We start from the raw sequence: 20,550 nt of genomic DNA, 5'->3' as shown, positions 1-20,550 counted from the left end.
AGTGAAGTGAGCTGGGAAAAAAAAAAAGTTTTATACACAGCAACAACATCAACTATGATACTTAACTTTTCTCAGCAATACAGTGATCAAAGACAATTCTAAAAGACTAGTGATGGAAAATGCCATCCACACCCAGAAAAAGAACTAGGGAGTCTGAATGCAGATCAAAGTATACTATTTTCACTTTTTTGGGGGCAGCTAGGTGGCGCAGTGGATAGAGCATAGGTCCTGGAGTCAGGAGGACCTGAGTTCAATTCCAGTCTCAGACACTTAATAATTACCTAGCTGTGTGGCCTTGGGCAAGTCACTTAACCCCATTGCCTTGCAAAAATCTAAAAAAAAAAAAATAAAAAAAATCAAAGAACCAAAAATATATATATTTTTGTTTTTAATTTCTAGTAGTTTTTCCCCTTTTGTTCTAAATGTTCTTTCACAGCATGACTAATATGGAAATCTATATATTATGATTGTGTGCGTATTACCTTTTAGGTTTTTAGGGTTTTTTTAGTTTTTAGTTTTTTTTTTTGCAAGGCAGTAGGGTTAAGTGGCTTGCCCAAGGCCACACAGCTAGGTAATTATTAAGTGTCTGAGGCCTGATTTGAACTCAGGTCCTCCTGACTCCAGGGCCAGTGCGCCACCTAGCCGCCCCTGTGTGTGTATTACCTTTACTGGGAATGAGGAAATTTTACAAAAATGAATATCGAAAACCATCTTTATATGTAATTGGAAAAATGAATAAAAATTGAAAAAACAAATGTGAAATTATAATAATCAAGTTGAACTTCAAAAGAGAAATGTGACAATGCATTTTCCTCTCTTTTTTGTGAAGGTGGGGATGCACTATTGCAAAATATTGCCTGCAATATCAGATTTGATTGATGTGTTGGTTAGTTTTGCTACCTCCTGTCTTTTTTCCTTTTTATCCTTTACTATGAGGAATGAGAGAGGGACAAGATGACTTTGGGAAATGAAAGTGAGAGAAAAAATAAGAGAATAACAAATATAAAGTAGCAAAGGCTTACAAAAACAAACTAAGGGATGAAAGGAGAGCAAGAGTTACTTTGTGAAATTCAATAAAGACATGTGAAGAGAAAAGAGAAACAATACTTCATTTGAAATCAGTGGGTCCATGTTTGGAGAAGACAGAGCAACATCTCAAACTTTTCTACTCTGCCACAGTAAGAGAGATGCCTCAAACAGTAAGAATTTATTTTTCTTACCTAAATTTTAACTTAGTTAAAAAAAAAGATTTTCAATTTGGCAACCTCACATTTAAATGTCTGTCAATAGTCCTGGATCTGTACAGTAATATTGTACTTCAACTACAGACAGACAATTTTATATCAATACTTTTTCAACCAAAGGTCTATGATCATAAACTACCACAATGTTTCCACTGCTAATGGAGCTTTGGAGATGTGGCTATTGTATTTCAAGAGAATAATGCCCTTAATACCCTGTTGAACATTACACACCCCACATCCACCTGGAGCATGCTTGTCAAGATCTACCTCCCCAAATAGTTGACTGGATTATAGTATATGAATGTAGAATGGAATAGTATTGCTCTGCAAGTTATGATGAAAAAGACATTTTCTGGGAAATTTGCAAAGCCTTGTTTGACCTCGATGAAGAGTGAAGTTAACAACCAGGAAAACAATTCAAATACTACTTTGAATCACCTTTAATTCTGATGAATTCATGACCAATTGTGATTTCAGAGGTCTTTTGATGAAGCATGTACCACCTGGGTAGAAAGAGGATGGACTCAAAATGCATGTAAAAATTTCTTTTGACAATTCAAATTTGCTACATGTGTTGTTTTCCTTTCTCCTTAATTGGGGAGGTTAAAAAGGAATGAAAAGTTAGGGATAAGTAAACAAATTTTAAAAATGCAAAAAAAAAAAAGAACTTTAGGAAGGTCAGAAGCAATCAACAAGCAAGGAACACTGAAAGCTTTGAAAGAATGATGAAATTATTAAATCCTTAAAAAGCAAAGCAAGTTTGCTATAAAAGAAATGATATTTCATATAAAATCTTTTTCTTCTTTGCCAAAATGTATATGCAAATGCAAATATTATGTTTCTTGTTAAGTTCTGAATAAAAAAATGCAATGGAAATAAAAAGACCCACCTCTTAAAGTATCCAGGAAGTTGAGTTCCTTCCATAGGTGTGTGATTTGGAACTAGGGTAAGGGGGGAAGAGGAAAAGGAATCCTGCTGAAATGATGACAGAGGTGTTTAAGGAGAGATGGTTTTCCTAGCATCCCCAAAGGAAAAAAAAATTGCAGAATCCCGGAGTTGTACAGGACCTACTAGAAGGCCTATTAGTCCAAACAATCTTTATCTAAATAATTTTCCCTATACATCATCTAAAAGTTATCATTCAACCTTTATCAGGTGATACCTGAATTTCAGTAAATCTAGAAGCCTCTTAGGGATGAATTAATTATTTGACCAATATAGCCCATGAACAGTGTTACAAAATATCCAAATGACCATTGGCAGAAAAAAAGATTTCTTACCCCTGCTTTATATGAAGATTTTCTGGGGAGGGCAAGGGTGTGTGTGTGTGGAAAATCATACTACCTTCTGAGTCAGCTTACTCTACTTTTGATAATTCTAATTGTTAGAAAATCATGACCTAAGATCAAACCTAAATGTGCCTCTCTATAACTTGCAGTCCAATCAAACAAGCATTTAATGCCTGTTATGTGTTAGGTGGATTTGTGTTAAGGCAGATAAAGCAGATAAAAGTAGATGCCTCACAACCATGAGGCAAAGATTTCTAGCAGATTCCAAATGAGATGGGAAGGTGAAAAGGAGGGAGATGATATGCCATGTTGTGGGAACAGAGAGGCTGGGAATTCAGGGCTTTAAATGAGGTTGCTGATTCTGAGCAGCCAAGCAAAGCAAGTTCCATTTCTTTCCCATTTGATAGCTCTTCAGACATTACTCCTGTCTGTCTGTCTGTCTGTCTCTCTGGGATGCTCTACCACTCATCGATGTCTGTTCTCAGATGGGTCTGAGTAGGTCTCAGTGTCTCCCTAGGTCTGGATGCTCTGCCCCTTGATGCTTTCACACCGTCATATCACTTGCAGATTACACTACTCCCCACAGCTTTTCTGGACAAGGTGCTGTCTAGCCATGCCTCTTACACATTGTACTTGGTTTCCAAAAAGTAATCTCACAAGTATTGGAGTTGTGAACTCATACTGAATTTCACTTTTTTGGATTTGTTCCATCTAACAACAATCTAGCTTGCCTCTATTTTGAATTCAGACTCTTATGATCCAGTATAATGCCATCTTTCTCAGTTCTTTCTTAGCTAAAAATATGAAAAGTGCTGCATCTATGTCTTTATTCAAGACATTGATAATATCGATACCAACTATTCACAAAGTTCGTTTTTCTACACCCCCCCCCCCCATTTTGGCCTTACAAGCAACCTCATTTTATTATTTTTGTATTGAATACACTTGAGGACAAAATAAAGATCACAAATAATCTAACTGTAAGAAAAATAGGAGCTATCTCTGAGACAACAGAACCGACTGTAATTCACATGATATAAATTAAATAATCTTATGGGATTACTTAGGAACCTAACCATGTATAACATTTATTAAAATGGGAAAATGGTACCAAATTCCAAAAACATGATTTATATCTATATTTTGGGAAAACAATGTATTAATGTATTAATAAATTGTAAGGAAGGTTGCCTAAAAAACCAAGAGTATGTGTTTAAGAGTTATATTTCAGGAAGTATTATTCATTCCTCTCCAAGATGTGCTCCTGACTCTCCAGATTTTCTCTAAAAATTTCCTCACCCTGGAAGTTCACACCATCTTTGGACTTTTCTAACTATATCTTTCTCTCCTGAAGCTCCTTCCTTTGACTGGCTAGTTCCTCCCAGGCCCTCTGTTTTAAGGAAGACACATTCAGGTCATCTATATCTTTATTCTTCTCTGGGATGTACTCCTGACCTGGCTCTTCATACTTTTTCTAGAGGGCCCCCATGGTAGTTGGGTACCTCCCCTTTGTCTCCTTCAGCTTGCTTTCATTTGCTATCTTCCCTATCAGAATATAAGCTCCTTGAAAGTAGGCACTGCTGTTTTTTCTGGTTTTATTTTTATTTTCCAGTGTTGAACACAGGGCTTGATAACACAGTTTAATGTTGACTGAACCTTTTATGCTCATTCTATTTTTTTTTTTTTGCAAGACAATGGGGTTAAGTGAATTGCTCAAGGTCACATAGCTAGGTATTTATTAAGTGTTGGGCTGGATCTGAACTCAGGTCCTCCTGGCTCCAGTGCCGGTGCTCCATCCACTGTGCCACCTAGCTGCCTCTTATACTCATTCTATTTATTGTTAGTAAATTTTAAGTTGAATTTTGTTTATGATACTCAATTTGGATATATGTGGGTAGAACTATAAAAGCATATTAACTTCACTACAGATAAGTGAAAAGGTTTGAAACAATATCCCTCATAATTTGATTCATTGGGTTGATCTTGTCTGGTGAATGGATTATAGTAAAACACCCAAATATCTTTTTTTTTTAAAGTGAGCTAAAGTGGAGTAACCACAAGTAGGAGTAAACACATCAAGGTGGCATATAAGAATGACTTTGAATAACATGTAGCAGACCTGTCCTGGGCAGGCAGTATAGAAATCAGAAAGAGAGTAGATATTTTAAGGAAAAAGCTTTCATCTAACTCCAAGTCTAAGGCAGAACTGCAAACAAAATTCTGTAAAAAACCAGTTCTATACCACTGTTACACATGTGACCAGCAATCACCACCATCAGGGTATTCTCAGTTACAATGAATGGTAATGTCCTCATAGCTAAGAGCATATATGAAAATTAATAAAGTATTATAGATAGGATTGCATGGCACCAAACTCTAGCAGTACTAGGATAGAAAGATTCCTAGGTAATTTAAAAATTCTATCTGTGATTGAGGCAGGGCAGTACAAAAACTACATTGTACAAGTCAGGGTTACACTAAACAACTTGTTACAATATCATTAATATTGTTTTCTTCCTTTTCTCTTTTTTCAAAACTAGTAAATGCAGGTGCTAAGCAAATATGGAGATCATTGTAGGAAACTGTAGGAAAATAGGAGCTATCTGCTTGAAGTTCGTGTTTAAGAATTTTGGTTAACCTTTCCATAACATAAAACAAGAGAATAAATGAACATGTGTTCTGAGCCTTCTTTTGAAGTACCAACTTGTCTATGTATACCAAGGACCATATTCAGAAATATGTTCATAATCACTGCTGATTTTAGAGTTAAGGCTTAAGTTATTCCTTATCTCAACAATGTGTAGACTTTTGTATTTTATAAGATGACTAGCTCTATGTGGAAAAAAAAATTCTTTGAGTCACACAGCTAAATGTGTCTTTAGGAAAAATGTCTGTTACATGAAATTTCTGAATAAATTACTTTCATTGAGGCCAATGAAATCTTTCAACTCTCTAAGCTTATTGTCAATGAATCTCCCATTAATCTTTTTGTCTCTTTCCCAATCTACCCTACTTATTGAGGTAAGTCCTTTGGGCACACTTTAATTTAATTTAATTGAAGGATTTAAATAGTAGAGGTCTGTGGGAGTTTATTAAAAAATGTGAAATTTCCTACTTGGTTCCTGAACAAAATGATTATTTATACAAAGTTTCCAATACTATTTGATTAAAACAATTTTGTTTTCCTACCTTTTAATTTCAAGGATGATCAATAACCAGAATAGGATTTAGGTAGCAATCAAATGTAAGGTACGAAATTACCCAAGCACCTTTCCTAAAAACTTGTTTGGCTATGACTAAACAGTATTTTATTTTAAATCACTGGTTTAAAATCAAAATGTTTTCTTTTGGGGGGGGTGGAGCCAAGATAGCAAAATGAAGGTAGGAATTCTCAGAAACTTGATCTCCCCAAAATTCCAACAGACATTAAATTATGACTCTTGCCAAAATTTAGAGGGGCAGAACCCACAGAAAGACTGAGTGATACAATTTCTCAGTCCAAGACAACTTAGAAGTTTTGTGGGAAAGGTCTCTTCTACCAGGATCGGGGGTTGGAAAAAGCAGCAGCACAGCTGTAGCCACAGTGCAGCACAGTCAGTCTGTGGCAGAGGGGGTGGTTTCCAGACCTCTTGGCCCAGGTATCATCAGAGACAGCCAGAAGGGGTGGTGAGAGAACCCTGCCGCATCAGTGAGTGCAGAGTGGAGCTTGGGCCTCAGAGAAGCCCCATGGTGAGAAACCTGCAGGGGGAATTGGTAAAGCCACCCAGCATGACCAGAGATCTCAGCCCATAGACGGTAAGGGGGAGACTACAGAGGTCTCTCTGCTCTCCCTAGGGCAGGACTCAGCTGTTTGCCCACACTCAGATCCAGGTTGCAGTTTTGGTTCCCACATCACCATAGCTAAGCAAGCACCATTCTCACAGCTCCAGGGCAGAGAAGAGGGCCTGAATAGGAGAGCAGTCAGAACCTCTCATAAGACCTTGGAGGAATTAAGGTCCCTGTGGATAATCCCCCCCTCCCCAAAGTCTTGGAAGTGTGGTAAATCAATCATAGGCTGAGGAAATGAGCAAATAAAAGAAAAAGAAAAATCTGACTACAGAAAATTGCTTTGGTCCCATGGAGGATTGAAATACATACTCAGATGATGACAAAATCAAAGTTTCTGTATCTAAAACCTCCAAGAGAAATAGAAAATGGGCTCAGGCTATGGATGAACTCAAAAAAGACTTTGAAAAGCAATTAAGAGAGGCAGAGGAAAAATTGGGAGTAGAAATGAGAGTGATGCAGATAAATCATGAAAACCAAGTCAGCAGCTTGGTGAAAGAAATACAAAAAATACTTAAGAAAATAACATTAAAAACCAGTTTAGGTCAAATGGAAAAAGCAACACAAGAGGCAAATGAGAAGAATGCCTTAAAAAGCAGAATTGGCCAGCTAGAAAGGGAGATTAAAAAGGCTCTCTGAAGAAAATAACTCCTTCAAATGCAGAATGAAACTAAAGGAAGCTGGTGACTTTGCAAGAACTCAGAAAGAAATAAAATTACACTCAAAAAAACCCCAAATTAGAAAATGTGAAATATCTCATTGGAAAAACAACTGACTTTGAAAACAGATCCAGAAGATATAATTTAAAAATTATTGGGCTACCTGAAAGTCAGGATCAGGAAAAGAGCCTAGATTTCATTTTTCAAGAAATACTACAACAAAATTGCCCTGAGATCCTAGAAGCAGAGGGTAAAATAGAAATTGAGGGAATTCACTGATTACCTCCTGAAAAGAGATCCCAAAAGAAAACTTTCAGGAATATTATAGCTAAACTCCCAAGTCAAAGAGAAAATACTAAAAGCTGCCAGAAATAAGCAATTCAACTACCATGGCTCTAGTCAGGATTACACAGGATCTGGCAGCATCAGGGCTTGTTGGGCTTGGAATATGATATTCTGGAAGGCAAAAGATCTTGGTTTACAACTGAAAATCAACTCCCCAGCAAAACTGAACATTCGCTTTTAGGGGAAAAGATGGACTTTCAGTGAAACAGGGGACTTTCAAACTTTCCCATTAAAACAACCAGAGTTGAACCGAAAGTTTGATCTCCAAGTACAGGACTTGGGGGAACCATAGTGAGGGGGGGACGAGAAGGACTAATTATGAGGAACTTAATGATGTTGAACTGCTTGTATTCCTGCATGGGAACAAGATACTGATAACTCATATAAACTTTCTCATTTATAAGAGCAGTTAGAAGGAGCAAAAATAGACAAGGCACAGGAAGGAGTTGAACATAATGATATACTATAGTAAGAGGATGGAGTCAATGGATAATAAAAGAAAGTACTGAGAAGAGGAGAAAGGAGATGAAGAAGGGGCTTAAGATATTTCATGTAAGAGTCAAGAAAAAGCTTTTACAATGGAGTGGAATGAGGGAAGATGAAGGGGAATGAGTGAGCCTTCATTCTCATCAGAAATGGCTCAGAGAGGAAATAACATACACACTTAATAGGGCAGAAATCTATCTTACCCTAGAGAAAAATGAGAGAAAAGGATGGGATAAGGGGGAATGGGGGAGGGAAGGGAGGAATAGGAGGTAGAAGAGAGGAAAGATTGTGGGAGAAGGTACTCAGATGCAACACACTTCTGAAACAGGGACAGGGTGAAAGGAGAGAGGGAACAGAATGGGGAGGAATAGAGTAGAGGGAAATACAATTAGTTATAGCAACTATGGGAAAAATACTGAAGTAACTTCTCTGGTGGCTACTCATCCCAGAGACAGAGCCATTGGAATCCAAACACAGACTGAAGTAGAAGCACACTTTTTTCCTCTCTCACTATTCTTGAGGTTTCTTATCTTTTTTGTGGGAAGGGGGATTCATGATTATTCTCACAACAACATTATTGTAATAATATAAACAAAAAAATTCTTCTTTCAAACATCATTTATTTCAGGCAATATAAACCTGCTGTATTTAAGTGGGACTGTCTTTCCTATATGAAAAACACAGTGCTTGTAGCACTAGATTTTTTTTTTTCTTCCTGACTTTTGAAATAAGGAAGATAAAGGTTTAAATTTCATCTGATGCTTTTGACCTATGTGACCCTGGGCAAATCATCTAATGTCTCTCCCTGCACTTCCTCATCTATAAACCAAATGGTTGAATCTACTGGATTCTAAGAGCATTTCCATTCTAAATCTTGAGTCTAGAATTCTGTTTCCTAACTGTAAAACATAGATAATAACGCTTTTTATTATCTATCTCAAAGAGTTGTTTTGAGGCTTAAATGAAAAGGAATGAATGTTAAGTGACTTTCCCAAGGTCACACAGCTAGAAGGATCAACAGTCTGTGGCCGAATTTGAACTCAGGTCTTCCTGACTTCCTTTGTACCACCTAGTTGCCTCCTACAATGTTTTGCAAAACTTAAAATGCTATAGGAATGTCAGTTATCGTTACTAATTTAAACCTACCTCTGGAAAATGAGGGAGTTGAACACTATCATTCTGCACTGTATTTCTATGGTGAACATATGAATGATCTATATTTTCTTGGGTTTTCCCCCTTTGTGTTCTGGACAAGGTGGCTTGGGATAATTGTATTTGACCATTTAAATCTACAACTTTCATTTCCTTATATGGTTAGCAACCAATTGTTCAAACCTAGAAATACTGGGCTATCAAGCTTTTGAGCAGCTTTGGTTTATTTAAGTAAGTTTAATATATGCTAAAGAACTCAATACAGTTATAAAAATGACTTTAGGAAACACCTAAAACATTTTGCCAACTCAATCCCCAAACATGCAAAACATGCTAAAGAATGGGAAAAAGTGAAAGGAAATTCTTAAAGTGATAAGGTTTGGAAAGTTTTCTAGTGTATATAGTACATAGTTCATAGTTCAGCATCTATTTTGAAGAGCAAAACTAAGGCAAGTCAATCACGAGGTTTAGAGCTCCTCCTAATGGTTCAATTTCAAATGGCAATTTTAAAACTTTCTAATTATTACCATTAAGACAAAATATTTAGGAAAAGAATATCAAACTAAAAATTTAATAACAGAAGGAATTTAGGAAGAATGAATTAAAAAATTCTAAAAGTCTAAGAACAAAAATACAGCTTCATTTAGTTTTACTTAACGTGGAGCTTTATTAATTCTGCATATTCTCCTCAAACATTCTGCCAAATAGCACAAGTCTGATAAAAATGATTACTAGCTTAAAAGGAGAGAATGTATGGGAAAACAATACACAGATTAAAAATTCAACCTGGACAGAGTTGAAAGGGTATCCTCTGCAGATATAACAGCATATCTAAAATCTTAAAATAATCATACACACAATGAATGGAGATTTGATTGGCAATGTGATATTTCATGCCAAAATTTAGAGCCAAATATGTATAAAAGGTTTTTTTTTAGTTTTTTTTTTTTGCGAGGCAATGGGGTTAAGTGGCTTGCCCAAGGCCACACAGCTGATTATCAAGTGTCTGAGGCCGGATTTGAACTCGGGTACGCTTGACTCCAGGGCCGGTGCTCTATCCACTGTGCCACCTAGCTGCTCTAAGATAAAAGTTTTGATGACTACTTTCTGATGACATAAAAATCAAATGAAAAAAGATTGGTGTAAATGGCAAACTTGGGATTTGATATGCAGGGAGAAAGTGTTCATTCAAGAATAGCACTAATACTTGATAAAAAGTGTACCCAGATAGATGGAAGGTAAATATTTCCCTTTGAATAATGCTGATGAATCATTAATCTTTTGTAGCATAGTCAGTATAAGATTTAGTACTTTCCTCAACAGGTAACTCCTTTAGTATTGGTTTAAGTACTAATTCTAGTTGCTGTAAAAAACTAAATATATGTCTTAAGGGTTCAACTGAGGTCTTTAAACTGACTAGTAAATACTCTTGTGTCCTGCTTTTTCTAAAAGCCACGACACTCAGTTTCTATAAGGTCAAGAGAAAAAAATTTCTCCTTCCACAAATCAACTGGATTTCAAAAATAGCATATTATAGAAATACCTAAGAAAGATGACTTGTAATTTTACTTATTTCATTCAGGTAAAAAGGATAGAAGGGCAAAGGTCAGGTGAATTTGGGAAATAAGTATGGAAAATAGAATTCGTATGTCTAATTTCATATTCAGTATATAGTTGAGTGGGAATAGGGAGGTGGAAGAGCACCTAATTTCCAAATTTGGAAAAGTCAGTATGGACAAGTTTTTTTTAAAAGCTCACGAATATTAGTCAAATACCCTGATTATAATCTTTTTAATTCCCTTATAAAAAACTAGATTGTAAGTTACTTGAAGAGATTTATTTAAAATTTCTAACCTATAGAACTACTACATAATCTACTAAATAACCACCAAAGAAACTGTATCTTAAAATAGTAATTCAGCAGTTACAGTAAAAGACCACAAGTCTTGAATTCCTGAATAGCTGAAAATATCATACCTAGAAAAGTTAAGGACGATCCTGAATGCAAAAAAGGACATTTTTGACATTTTATGAATTGTCTAGATTCTCAGAATTTTGTTACGAAAAGACCCAAACTTAATAGAAAATTTGATATATGAGAACCAAGAGAAAGAAAAAGTAAACATCAAAGTCTAATTGTAAGGGACTCAATCAGGACAAATTGTTTACTATTTATTTATACAGGAAAATGTAAACCACGTGTCCAAGATGGTTATTAGCACTGGGCAATTTGAAGGGAAGATTGGGGTAGAGCCGAGCAGAATGAGATACTAAAATTTAAATATTAAATTAAAGAGGTAAATAAGAGAAGGGGGAAAGGGAGGGTATTGAGTTAGATGATGAAGAAATAAGATAGGGGGTATATGTAAAGGTGTATTGATTAACAGGGAGGACAGTATAGAAGGTGTGTAAAGGAGGAATTCTTGGAAGGTTAAAGAATAAGAGGGCAAATTAGCAAGTAGCAGTAAAGTACAGGAGTGAGGAGGGGTTATTGCTTTCAGGAAATGCTATAAAAATGAGAGATACACACAAATCTTATATAGATAAGTATTACTCTGTGTGTGTGTGTGTGTGTGTGTGTGTGTGTGTGTGTGTATAGATATAGACACAGATACATAGGCACATCTATGTGTGTATGAGTATGTATCCCTGTTTAAGTGTGTGTATGTATGTATGTATGTATGTATGTATGTATGTATCTATATGTTTGTGTATATTTATGCTTAATTGTAGCCTTGGGGGAAGGAAGGAGGGGGAGAAGAAGGAATAAAAAAAAAGTAAACAGTGTGCAACAAAGAACAGAAGAAAACTTACAAGGAAGCAAAGATGGAAAATTTTGAACACATTGTGTAGTATTTATTATAAAGACTTTCAAGAAATAGAAACATTTCTTTAGATTATGAATCCTCTCATATTTTGTTGCATACATGACGTTTTTTATTATTTTGTATTTAAGTTAAAAATAAATTCTTTTTAAAAAAAGGAAAAATTCAGTAGGCAAGTGGATCCTAAAGAAAAAAAACTTTTGACAATACAGTTCAAAAAACATTTACTAATTACTTACTATATATACAAAGCATTGCTAGGCACAGGAATACAAAGATAAATTGAAAAAAAAGTAATTCAGTTTGTTAAAACAATGGACACATCACATATCTTTTCATTTCAGATTGGCTTTGACAAGGAATATAAATAAGTGGTTAATACTTATTATTTTCAATAAAAAATCCATATCTTTAACAGGTTTAGTTGGTTATTGCAATTTACCTGGTAGATGTGCTTGTCTTCTCCACTGTGGACATGAGTCTTGCAAATGCATCAGTCACTTTTATGCTTGAGTTGGAGGTTTCCAATTTTGAAGTTGTCAGCTCATACAACTCTGGATCCACACCTTATAGTATAAAATCATAGTCAATGATGGCAGGATGCAAAGGTGTCAATTAATTACAATTCAAGATGTAAAAAGTTTAAATTCTGAAAGCATCTGAGTAATTTACAATCACCACAAATTATTTTCAGAATCATATACTATTATTTCTCATTATAACCTTCATTCTTAATTCAAGAAATCATACTTTTGTACAGGTTTAGGTATAAATGTATACTTCCCAATTTTTAATGTCCTATATAGGATTTATAATGCACAATATAAAGTTAAGATTCTTTTCTCTGGGAGGTGAGGAAGAATGGACAGAGATCAAACCTCAACTTAAAGCATTGGATTTAGAAACTTTAATACTTATTTAGATCTAAGTAAGCTGAACTTATGGTTCAAGGAAACAATTTTAGTTGTAAACACTAGAATATGAGCTCACTGATGACAAAATACATATTTTTGTGCACTTAGCATAGTGCCATGAAAAACAGAAGGTGCTTAATCGATGTGTATTGATAAATTTGATTTAAAAAACACTGAACATTATGTTCTGATAGTAATTAATGAAACCTAAAAAGAGGTTATTTAGAAAAACAATTATTAGCTAACACTGGTAGCATTTAGCAGGAAGAGGTGAAGTAACTCCACAGCAATACTCTCTACTGTGATTGTTGCTAGTGTACTTTAGCAACACACCTTTGGCTCAACTGCAAGTTGTGGTAATGATTTTTGAAACTATGATTAGATGATAATTAAAAAAGATTTTTTGGGGAAAATTTGAAAATGTCTTATCCTTCTTATTCATTCCTAACGCCTCCCCACAGTATTTATGGGACATCCATTTTTTATCCCCCAAATTATAAACAAGCTCCTTTCTTACTGAACAAGATAATGGAAAACCAGGAATCACACTGTATTAAGTCTATTTTTTAATAGAGATCAGCAGACTTTTAAAAATAGATCTCAGATGTTCACAGAACCCAAATAAGCACAGGCAACAACCCCCCCCCCCCCCCCCAGCTTCCACTTCCAATAAGGGAAAAAGGCTATAGAAAATGCAACTACTTTCCCTAGTTCTTGGAATCCCATTAAGGTATATGGCATATTATTTCAAAATACATTATAGATCTATTCTTAAAAAGTTCTGTATTTATTTAGGACTACAGTTAGAATGTTAAAAGTTATAGATTTAAGACACAAGCTGGAAAGAGAAAAATTTTCTTTTTTAAAGGTTAAATTCTGAGGTTACTTTGGAATCTAAGTAGATGTTCAATGCAGCATGCTTGCTGTTCTATGGAAGAATTATATTCTGCTTGGCAACACAATGGTGTGAGAGAAAGTTTGGCTTGTTTTTGTCAGGTTTAATAAAAGTAACACTGGTTGCTTTACTGTCAAACAGTAAAAGTGGATATTTAAAGAACATAGTAAAGTTATTTCTCAAAACACCAAAGAACTACAAATATAGATATAAGTGGAGAATAATTTGTGGAACTTTTGACAGAACCTTAATGAGGTTTGTATAATTCAAGTTAGTCCACCAAATTCTATGCCAACTCCTAAATAAGTCTTACACACAAAATAATAATTGCAAGCTAAGACAAAATGACTTTCCCAGAAACAAGTCAGAAAAAAATGCAAGCAAGTGGTAGAATGACCTACCAAGGAAGGTGTTTATAACTGTTGCTCAATGACAAGTTTTGAACAAAACCCCAACAAGCAAGAAAATAAGTCAAAACAGAATTTAGATTAATTAAATTCATATAGTAGTTATCATAATTTATGAGAAAACTGAAAGAAGTAAAAAAATAGGTTAAAAAAGTAATGCACTTCCATTACTACAGCTATGAGACTGTTTTGTAAAAGTCTGTCCTACAACTATGTTCTTCTGGATCTCAGCACCAGACATTAGACTGGGTTATCAGGTTACTGTCACTTCTGCATCTCTTTATGAATTCCTGTTATTTGTGCTCCTGTTGTGATATTTAAATGGGTTTGCATTATAATTAAATTTTTAAAAGATTGTTAGGAATTCAAATGAAAAAATAGTGAGCTCATTTAAAGCATATTATGAAATTGTGAGAAAATAAAGCTAAGGAAGTTCATTTCATCCCAAGGAAGTTGCATAAATTGTTGCAGCTTTTCCTGGTAATCAATCAAACTAAAAGTATGAGATGTCCTTCAGTAGTTAACTTATTCATACTGGCAAGTCCACTGCAACAATGCATTTAGAAGTAATTCAAATGGATGACAAATCATTTTGAAACAAACCCCATGCTGGATTTTATAAGCTTGCAAAATCTTACAAGCAAATGAAAACAGTAATGAATCACCTGGATTCCAGGGTATGGTCATTGTACCAATTGGCAGCAAAAAGGTACCCCGAATGAGTGAGCAGCTCTTGGGAGCAAGAAAAAACATGGGGTTATACATCAGCTGCCTTTTCCAAGTTCTCCCTATTTCCTAGAACTTCCTTTGGGAATGGGGGTGATGTCAATTGTTAAGCATCTCTTGTGGAGCAGGACAAAATTAAAAATATCCCTAAGACCTGGGGTGGCTAGGAGAGGGGTATCAAAAAGGGTCAAGGATAACCTTTTACCCAAAGGTCTGGGTCACTAATGCTGCCCTATGATCAGTTGGTAGGACAGTAAGAACACAAGTCGAGGTAACAGAAATTCAAACTAAATTATTTTAAAGAAAATGTAACCATAAAAAACATCATTACAATGTTCATTTTTTATTTAGTTAGAAAATGATAAAATACAGTAGTCCTTTGGTCAATGGACTGAATTTAAGTAGGACTAAACGTTCCTTTTTACAGGCATTTTCCAAAGTTTTTATAGTTTCTAACTTTTTACGTCCCATAGACGACTGTCTTATTATTTTGCGATAACACTTTCCTTCAGAGGTAACAGCATACCTGCCATTTAAAAAATAACTACATAAAAACAATAATAGAGATTTGTGTGTCAACTATATGACAAAACAACAGGCCCCAATATTTTGGAACCTAATTCTACATTAGCAGCACCAAAGTACATGTAATTATCTGAATGCAATTTGCAATAACACTGTAATAACAGGCACTACAATGTAAATGATGCATATGTGTTTGTACTTATGCTTTAAAATGTGCTTTAAAAATCAGCAAAGTCTTACATCTGTCATGAATGGAATGGGGGAAATCTTTAATACAATGAGTCACTAAGAAGAATAAATTTTCATTCATAAATGCTATTTCAGTCTTATGACAGTACACTTTGCCCTAAAAAGACTTCAAATTAAGTTACTTGTAGCTTGGTACTGCAAAAAATGAAGACAGATGAAAGAATAAGTATTAGAGATCATAGAAGAATGATAAAATTATTTTCCTTGCTTATAGGAAAGTCAAATGCCATGATCATGCTATTAGTAACAAGTTAGATCATAGTTGTGGTTTTAACACTCTGCTGACCTGGGATGGTGGTGGTGCTGCTAGAGCTACTGTCATCCACGGGCCCAAAGAAATCAAGGTTCAGGAGAGTGGAACCTCCACTAGCTTGGAATTCAGTGACCGTGGTGGTAGGCAGCCATACAGAAGGTAAGCCAAGGGAGGAGGGGTTATGTGTAAAAAGGGGTAAGACACACACTTGAACATGCAAGTTATAATTAGTACTCATTATACAATTTAAAAATCAACATAAAAACAATGCTTACAGAATTAGTTTGTTATATCTAAAGACAGTAACAACTTAACTCAATGTACATTTTCTCATGTACAGTGCAAGTAATTAAACACTAATAACTTAATAGCTTTGGAAAGAAAAGATTTATTTCAATAAAAAAATGGGAGTCATATCAGAAAGACCCAGGTTAAGTCTGCCTGTTAAAGGGAAACAATACTGTAATTTCAGTTCATCATAAATTCATTACTGTAGATGCCCAAACCAGTCTTTCAAGTTAATAATGCTGGTTCTTAATTAGTGACGTAAAATCTGACAATTTTATCAGTTTCAGGGTATAGACCAAGACAGTGACTTAGTTTAAAATATTCTATGTGGTTCTGGATGCCACAATTGTCCTACCCTATTATGTTCAACTTCAAGCTGTACTGTTCCCCTTTAACTCTGAAACAGTAATCAGAAATGAGATACATTTTTAAAGAACTTGTTTGGTTAAAAGGAAGCATGAGGATTTGACTGAAGTAATAAGACACTAGACAACAGCAAAAAGGTCCATCCAGGCTTTCCTTCATCACTAAGGTATCCAATCTGCTATAGTCTAAGTATCCTTGCACCACTACTCTCCTATCATAAGGGACCATTAAAGGATGTTTAAAATAAAAAAGTTTTGGCCAATGTTTAAACAACCATAAAGAGGAGTCATTATTTTTATTGCGAACTAAGTTTTTCTAAGAAAAAGAAAACCTTCTTTAACTTTTTATGTTCTTACCTACTTTCAACCTCTAAATTATAGGGAGAACGCTTCCCTTACCAGCATTTTTAAAAACTGTAATTGATACCAGTTTTTCATTGGTAAAATTTGAATTGCTGGCATTCATTACCTATTAATAATTTTGAACATTGAAATGAACTGAATTTAAAAAACCATCAAATCATGTTTTATATCTTAATATTGGTGTTTTATAAAATATGAATGTATCTGAAAACTTTTGAGCCAAAAAAATGCATAGTTTGCAAATTGCTTTTGGTTAAACAATTCTGCTTTGAAACTCCTTTATTCATTGTATTTTTTATCCAAAAAGCAACCCTCTCCATAAAGTTCATCAGGAAAATATTTTTTCCAAGTTAAATTACTATTTAGCTACTAAAAGGATGATCAGAATTACCTAGGCTCTTAATGTTATAGTAATTGAAATAAAATTTAATCTAGTTCTTGCTAAATACATTGTGATATTATATCATGAATTGGCTGTTTTTCTGGGGGAACTACCAATCAGAAGGAAAGCCTGAATTTCCAAAGATAAGAATAAGAAATTATGTCTTTAAAAAAAAAAATCAGCAGAGAGAAGTTTGTCTGAACTTTGTAGCTTTCTTAACTCTAGCTCTTGTGCTAGAGGCTCTACGGAGAGACGTACCATCTAAAGGGTTAGTAAGGCCACTGCTACTCCAGTCAAACTGGACAGGTGGTAGAGATTCCTAGAGTTGGAAACCAAAAAAAAAAAAAAAATAATAATAAATAAAAATAAAAACTTGTCAATCCAGATTATAGCAATGTAAGATATTTAAAATAAAATTTCTTTTATTAAAACAGCATAAAAAAGATTAGAGTATCATATAAAACTTCATTTTACTAAATGGATAATTATGGACTGATTTTAATTACAATCTTCTAATCCAACTTTCAACTTTTTGTTAAATGGCAATAAATTGCTAAAACCTTCTGATTTTTCATTAAAGGTTAAATTTAGTCAGTACCCAAGAATTATACCTAAAAAATGTATGCTGTAAAACCTGAAAACACTGTCCAAGATACAGTTACTAAAAACTTCTTAGCTGGAACCATCTTGGGAATCAGGAGAACAAGGTTTTAGTTCTTACTACTCTATTAGTAATTAGCTGTATGGCCTCAGGCAAGTCATTCATCTTCTATGATCCTTTGTTTCTTCATCTATACAATGAGTTGACTGAAAGAAAAATTTCTACTTCAAATTTCATATTTACATTTTTTTCTTTAGCAGAGAGAATTCTGATATTTAATGAAGTTTTTTTAAGACAATGGCATAAAATTATGCAACTACAGACAGGATTCTAAAGTTTTTTAGACTATTTAACCTATAATTTTATCATCCCTCTTAGTGGGTGAAAAAGAAACCGAAAAATAGTTATTACTAACTTGTACAATAATATTTCTTTTGAAAAAATGTGGTACCTCAGCAGATCTAGTACTAAGTTATAATTTTAAGGAAGCTAAATCTACTTTATGAATTTAGAACATTATCTAATTCTATGAAAAGTTACTGATTAGATTTTAGTACTAATATTTTTAAGTGAAGTCTATAAAAGACAACATTTAGAAATAAAAGTATTCCTCTAAAATGTCTGAAACTCCTTTATTTCCTAAAAACTTTCCTAACTAAATTGTGGAAACGACTCAACAAGATGGCAGGGGAAAATACAAGCAGAAATGAAAAAAAAATGTTTGGAAAAAAATCAATGTTACATGAGTATACCTGGAATAAAAACTCTTGAAAGAAACTGACAAGCTGAATTCACACGAACTGGTGGAATGAGCTAAATTTTATCAAATTCTTACTTGAGATAGTAAACTCCCTGGTGAGAGAAAATTTCCTAGAAATGTTTTAATAATAAAATAACAATAATAGGTACCATTTAGATATTTTCAGGTCTTCTATGCACTTTATAAATATACCATTTGATTATCACCACAACCTGGGTAAGGGGCAGGGGTGCTAGCATTACCTTCATTTGACAGATGATAAGCCTGAGGCAGACAGAGATTAAATGACTTACCAGGTCACACAGCTACTGAGTACTTGAGGCTAGATCTGAACTCAGGTCTTCCTGATTCCAGTCCTAGCACTCTATCTATTATGTCACCTGGCTGCCTCACAGAATAGATATGAAGTTCTTATAGGATAGGGACCTGGCACTGTAAGTCTTTTGTATTCTTGCAATGTTTTGTTTTGTTTGTTGGTTTATTGATTGATTCATTCATTCAGGGGGATTTTATTTTTATACACACATATCTTTATATTTATCTCAGGATATACTAGCCCCATTTATGTATATTTGTGTGTGTATGTATATAAATATAAATATATATATATATATATATATATATATATATATATATATATATATGTACTTTTTTATGCACTCACATGTAATTTACTGTTTACTAAAAAAATCTTGTTGACTAACATCAAATCTGTTTCTGGTTATTACATTATTGTACAATTACCTGGATAGTTCATGCTATTACTATATTTGCCGATCAACAGTGCTTAAAAAGATCATATCAGTCAGACAACAATAACTGAAATGAAAAAATCACTATTACCGAAAACTCTTTAATTTTTTTATAACCCCACTTGTCTTATGTCATTTGTCAGTTTTTCAATGTCTTTAGGTCATCTAAAAACAAAACTAATGCATTCAACAAACCTCCTATTATTTGGACACAGAATTTAGATGGCTTACACTCATTCCATTCAATTTAAAGATTAGTTTTTAAAATGTGTAGATATTTAGTACCATATAACAAGTCAAACATGGCATATAAGGAAAACCACATCATCCAGAGAATGATGTAAGTACTAAAAAAAACACATCTCCATAAATGTCATGAACAAGATGACTACTTTGATAGTAAACTGCTGAAGAAAATATAGGTAAACCAAAGGAGGAAGCACTACAATAAACATTTCAGGAGAATGGCATAGTTAATGCTCTGAGGGAATTATAAGAAAGGTGTATTTGTTTACAGCAAAAGTAATTGTGGGATGGTGATTAAGAGACATGAATTTCAGCCATGGCTTTATCACTAACAACCTGTAATTTTTACTATGAATTTGGCTAATAATGTGATATAAGCTAAAAGGCAAAGATAGTTGCTAATAGCAGTGGATGCAATGGAGACTGTTTACTCACTATGTAATGAAATGTGGGCTTCACCATGTTCAAGAGTCACATTTATAATAAGTCTATGCAGGTAATAGTACTACAGTGCTATCTATCCTCAATGACAAGGATGACAATTTTTTAAAAACAAAGAAACATGAGAAACTATTCCATATATTTTATATCCACATATTGCCTTCTCAATTGAAATTGGTGTAGGCACCAAAAAAAAATGTCTTAGAAAAAAAAATCACTGACAAATTGTTGTTGATTTTTATCAGATACAGTCAAAGAGAGGGCCATGAGATCTAGAATTTAAGTCAATGTGGAATGTCTCAGTGGAAGAAATAAAGAAAGTTACTCAAATCTGAATGAGAAAAAATCCTTAATCTCAGAATGTGCACATGTAATTAATTACATGATTTAATTCAGTCAAATTTGAAAGTTATAGGTTCAGAAGATTATAGATTTAGAGTTGAAGAGACCTGAAGAGTCCGACCTCTTCATTTAATAAATGAGAAACCTGAGGCTCAAAGAAGTTATCCCAAGGAGCATACAGTTCTTAAATGATTTAAAAAAATTTTTTATTTAAGG

At 34.1% G+C, this 20,550-nt stretch overlaps 1 protein-coding gene across 2 annotated transcripts in view; it reads right to left on the bottom strand.

The window, feature by feature from the left end:
- AFTPH (aftiphilin) overlaps window positions 1–20,550 on the bottom strand; it is an 86,770-nt gene that overhangs the window by 5,407 nt on the left and 60,813 nt on the right. Inside the window, exons 7-9 of one of the 2 annotated variants that reach the window (XM_074207236.1) lie at window positions 17,451–17,511; window positions 15,828–15,911; window positions 12,268–12,391 (exon numbers count right to left, since the gene is read on the bottom strand). In XM_074207236.1, the coding sequence (XP_074063337.1) occupies window positions 12,268–12,391; window positions 15,828–15,911; window positions 17,451–17,511 (269 nt within the window). The remainder of the gene's footprint in view (window positions 1–12,267; window positions 12,392–15,827; window positions 15,912–17,450; window positions 17,512–20,550) is intronic. The other variant, XM_074207243.1, reaches the window with a different exon arrangement.

Source organism: Macrotis lagotis, chromosome 1 (assembly GCF_037893015.1).
Source record: "Macrotis lagotis isolate mMagLag1 chromosome 1, bilby.v1.9.chrom.fasta, whole genome shotgun sequence".
NCBI lineage: Eukaryota > Metazoa > Chordata > Mammalia > Peramelemorphia > Peramelidae > Macrotis > Macrotis lagotis.
This window is presented reverse-complemented; position numbering and strand designations above follow the sequence as displayed.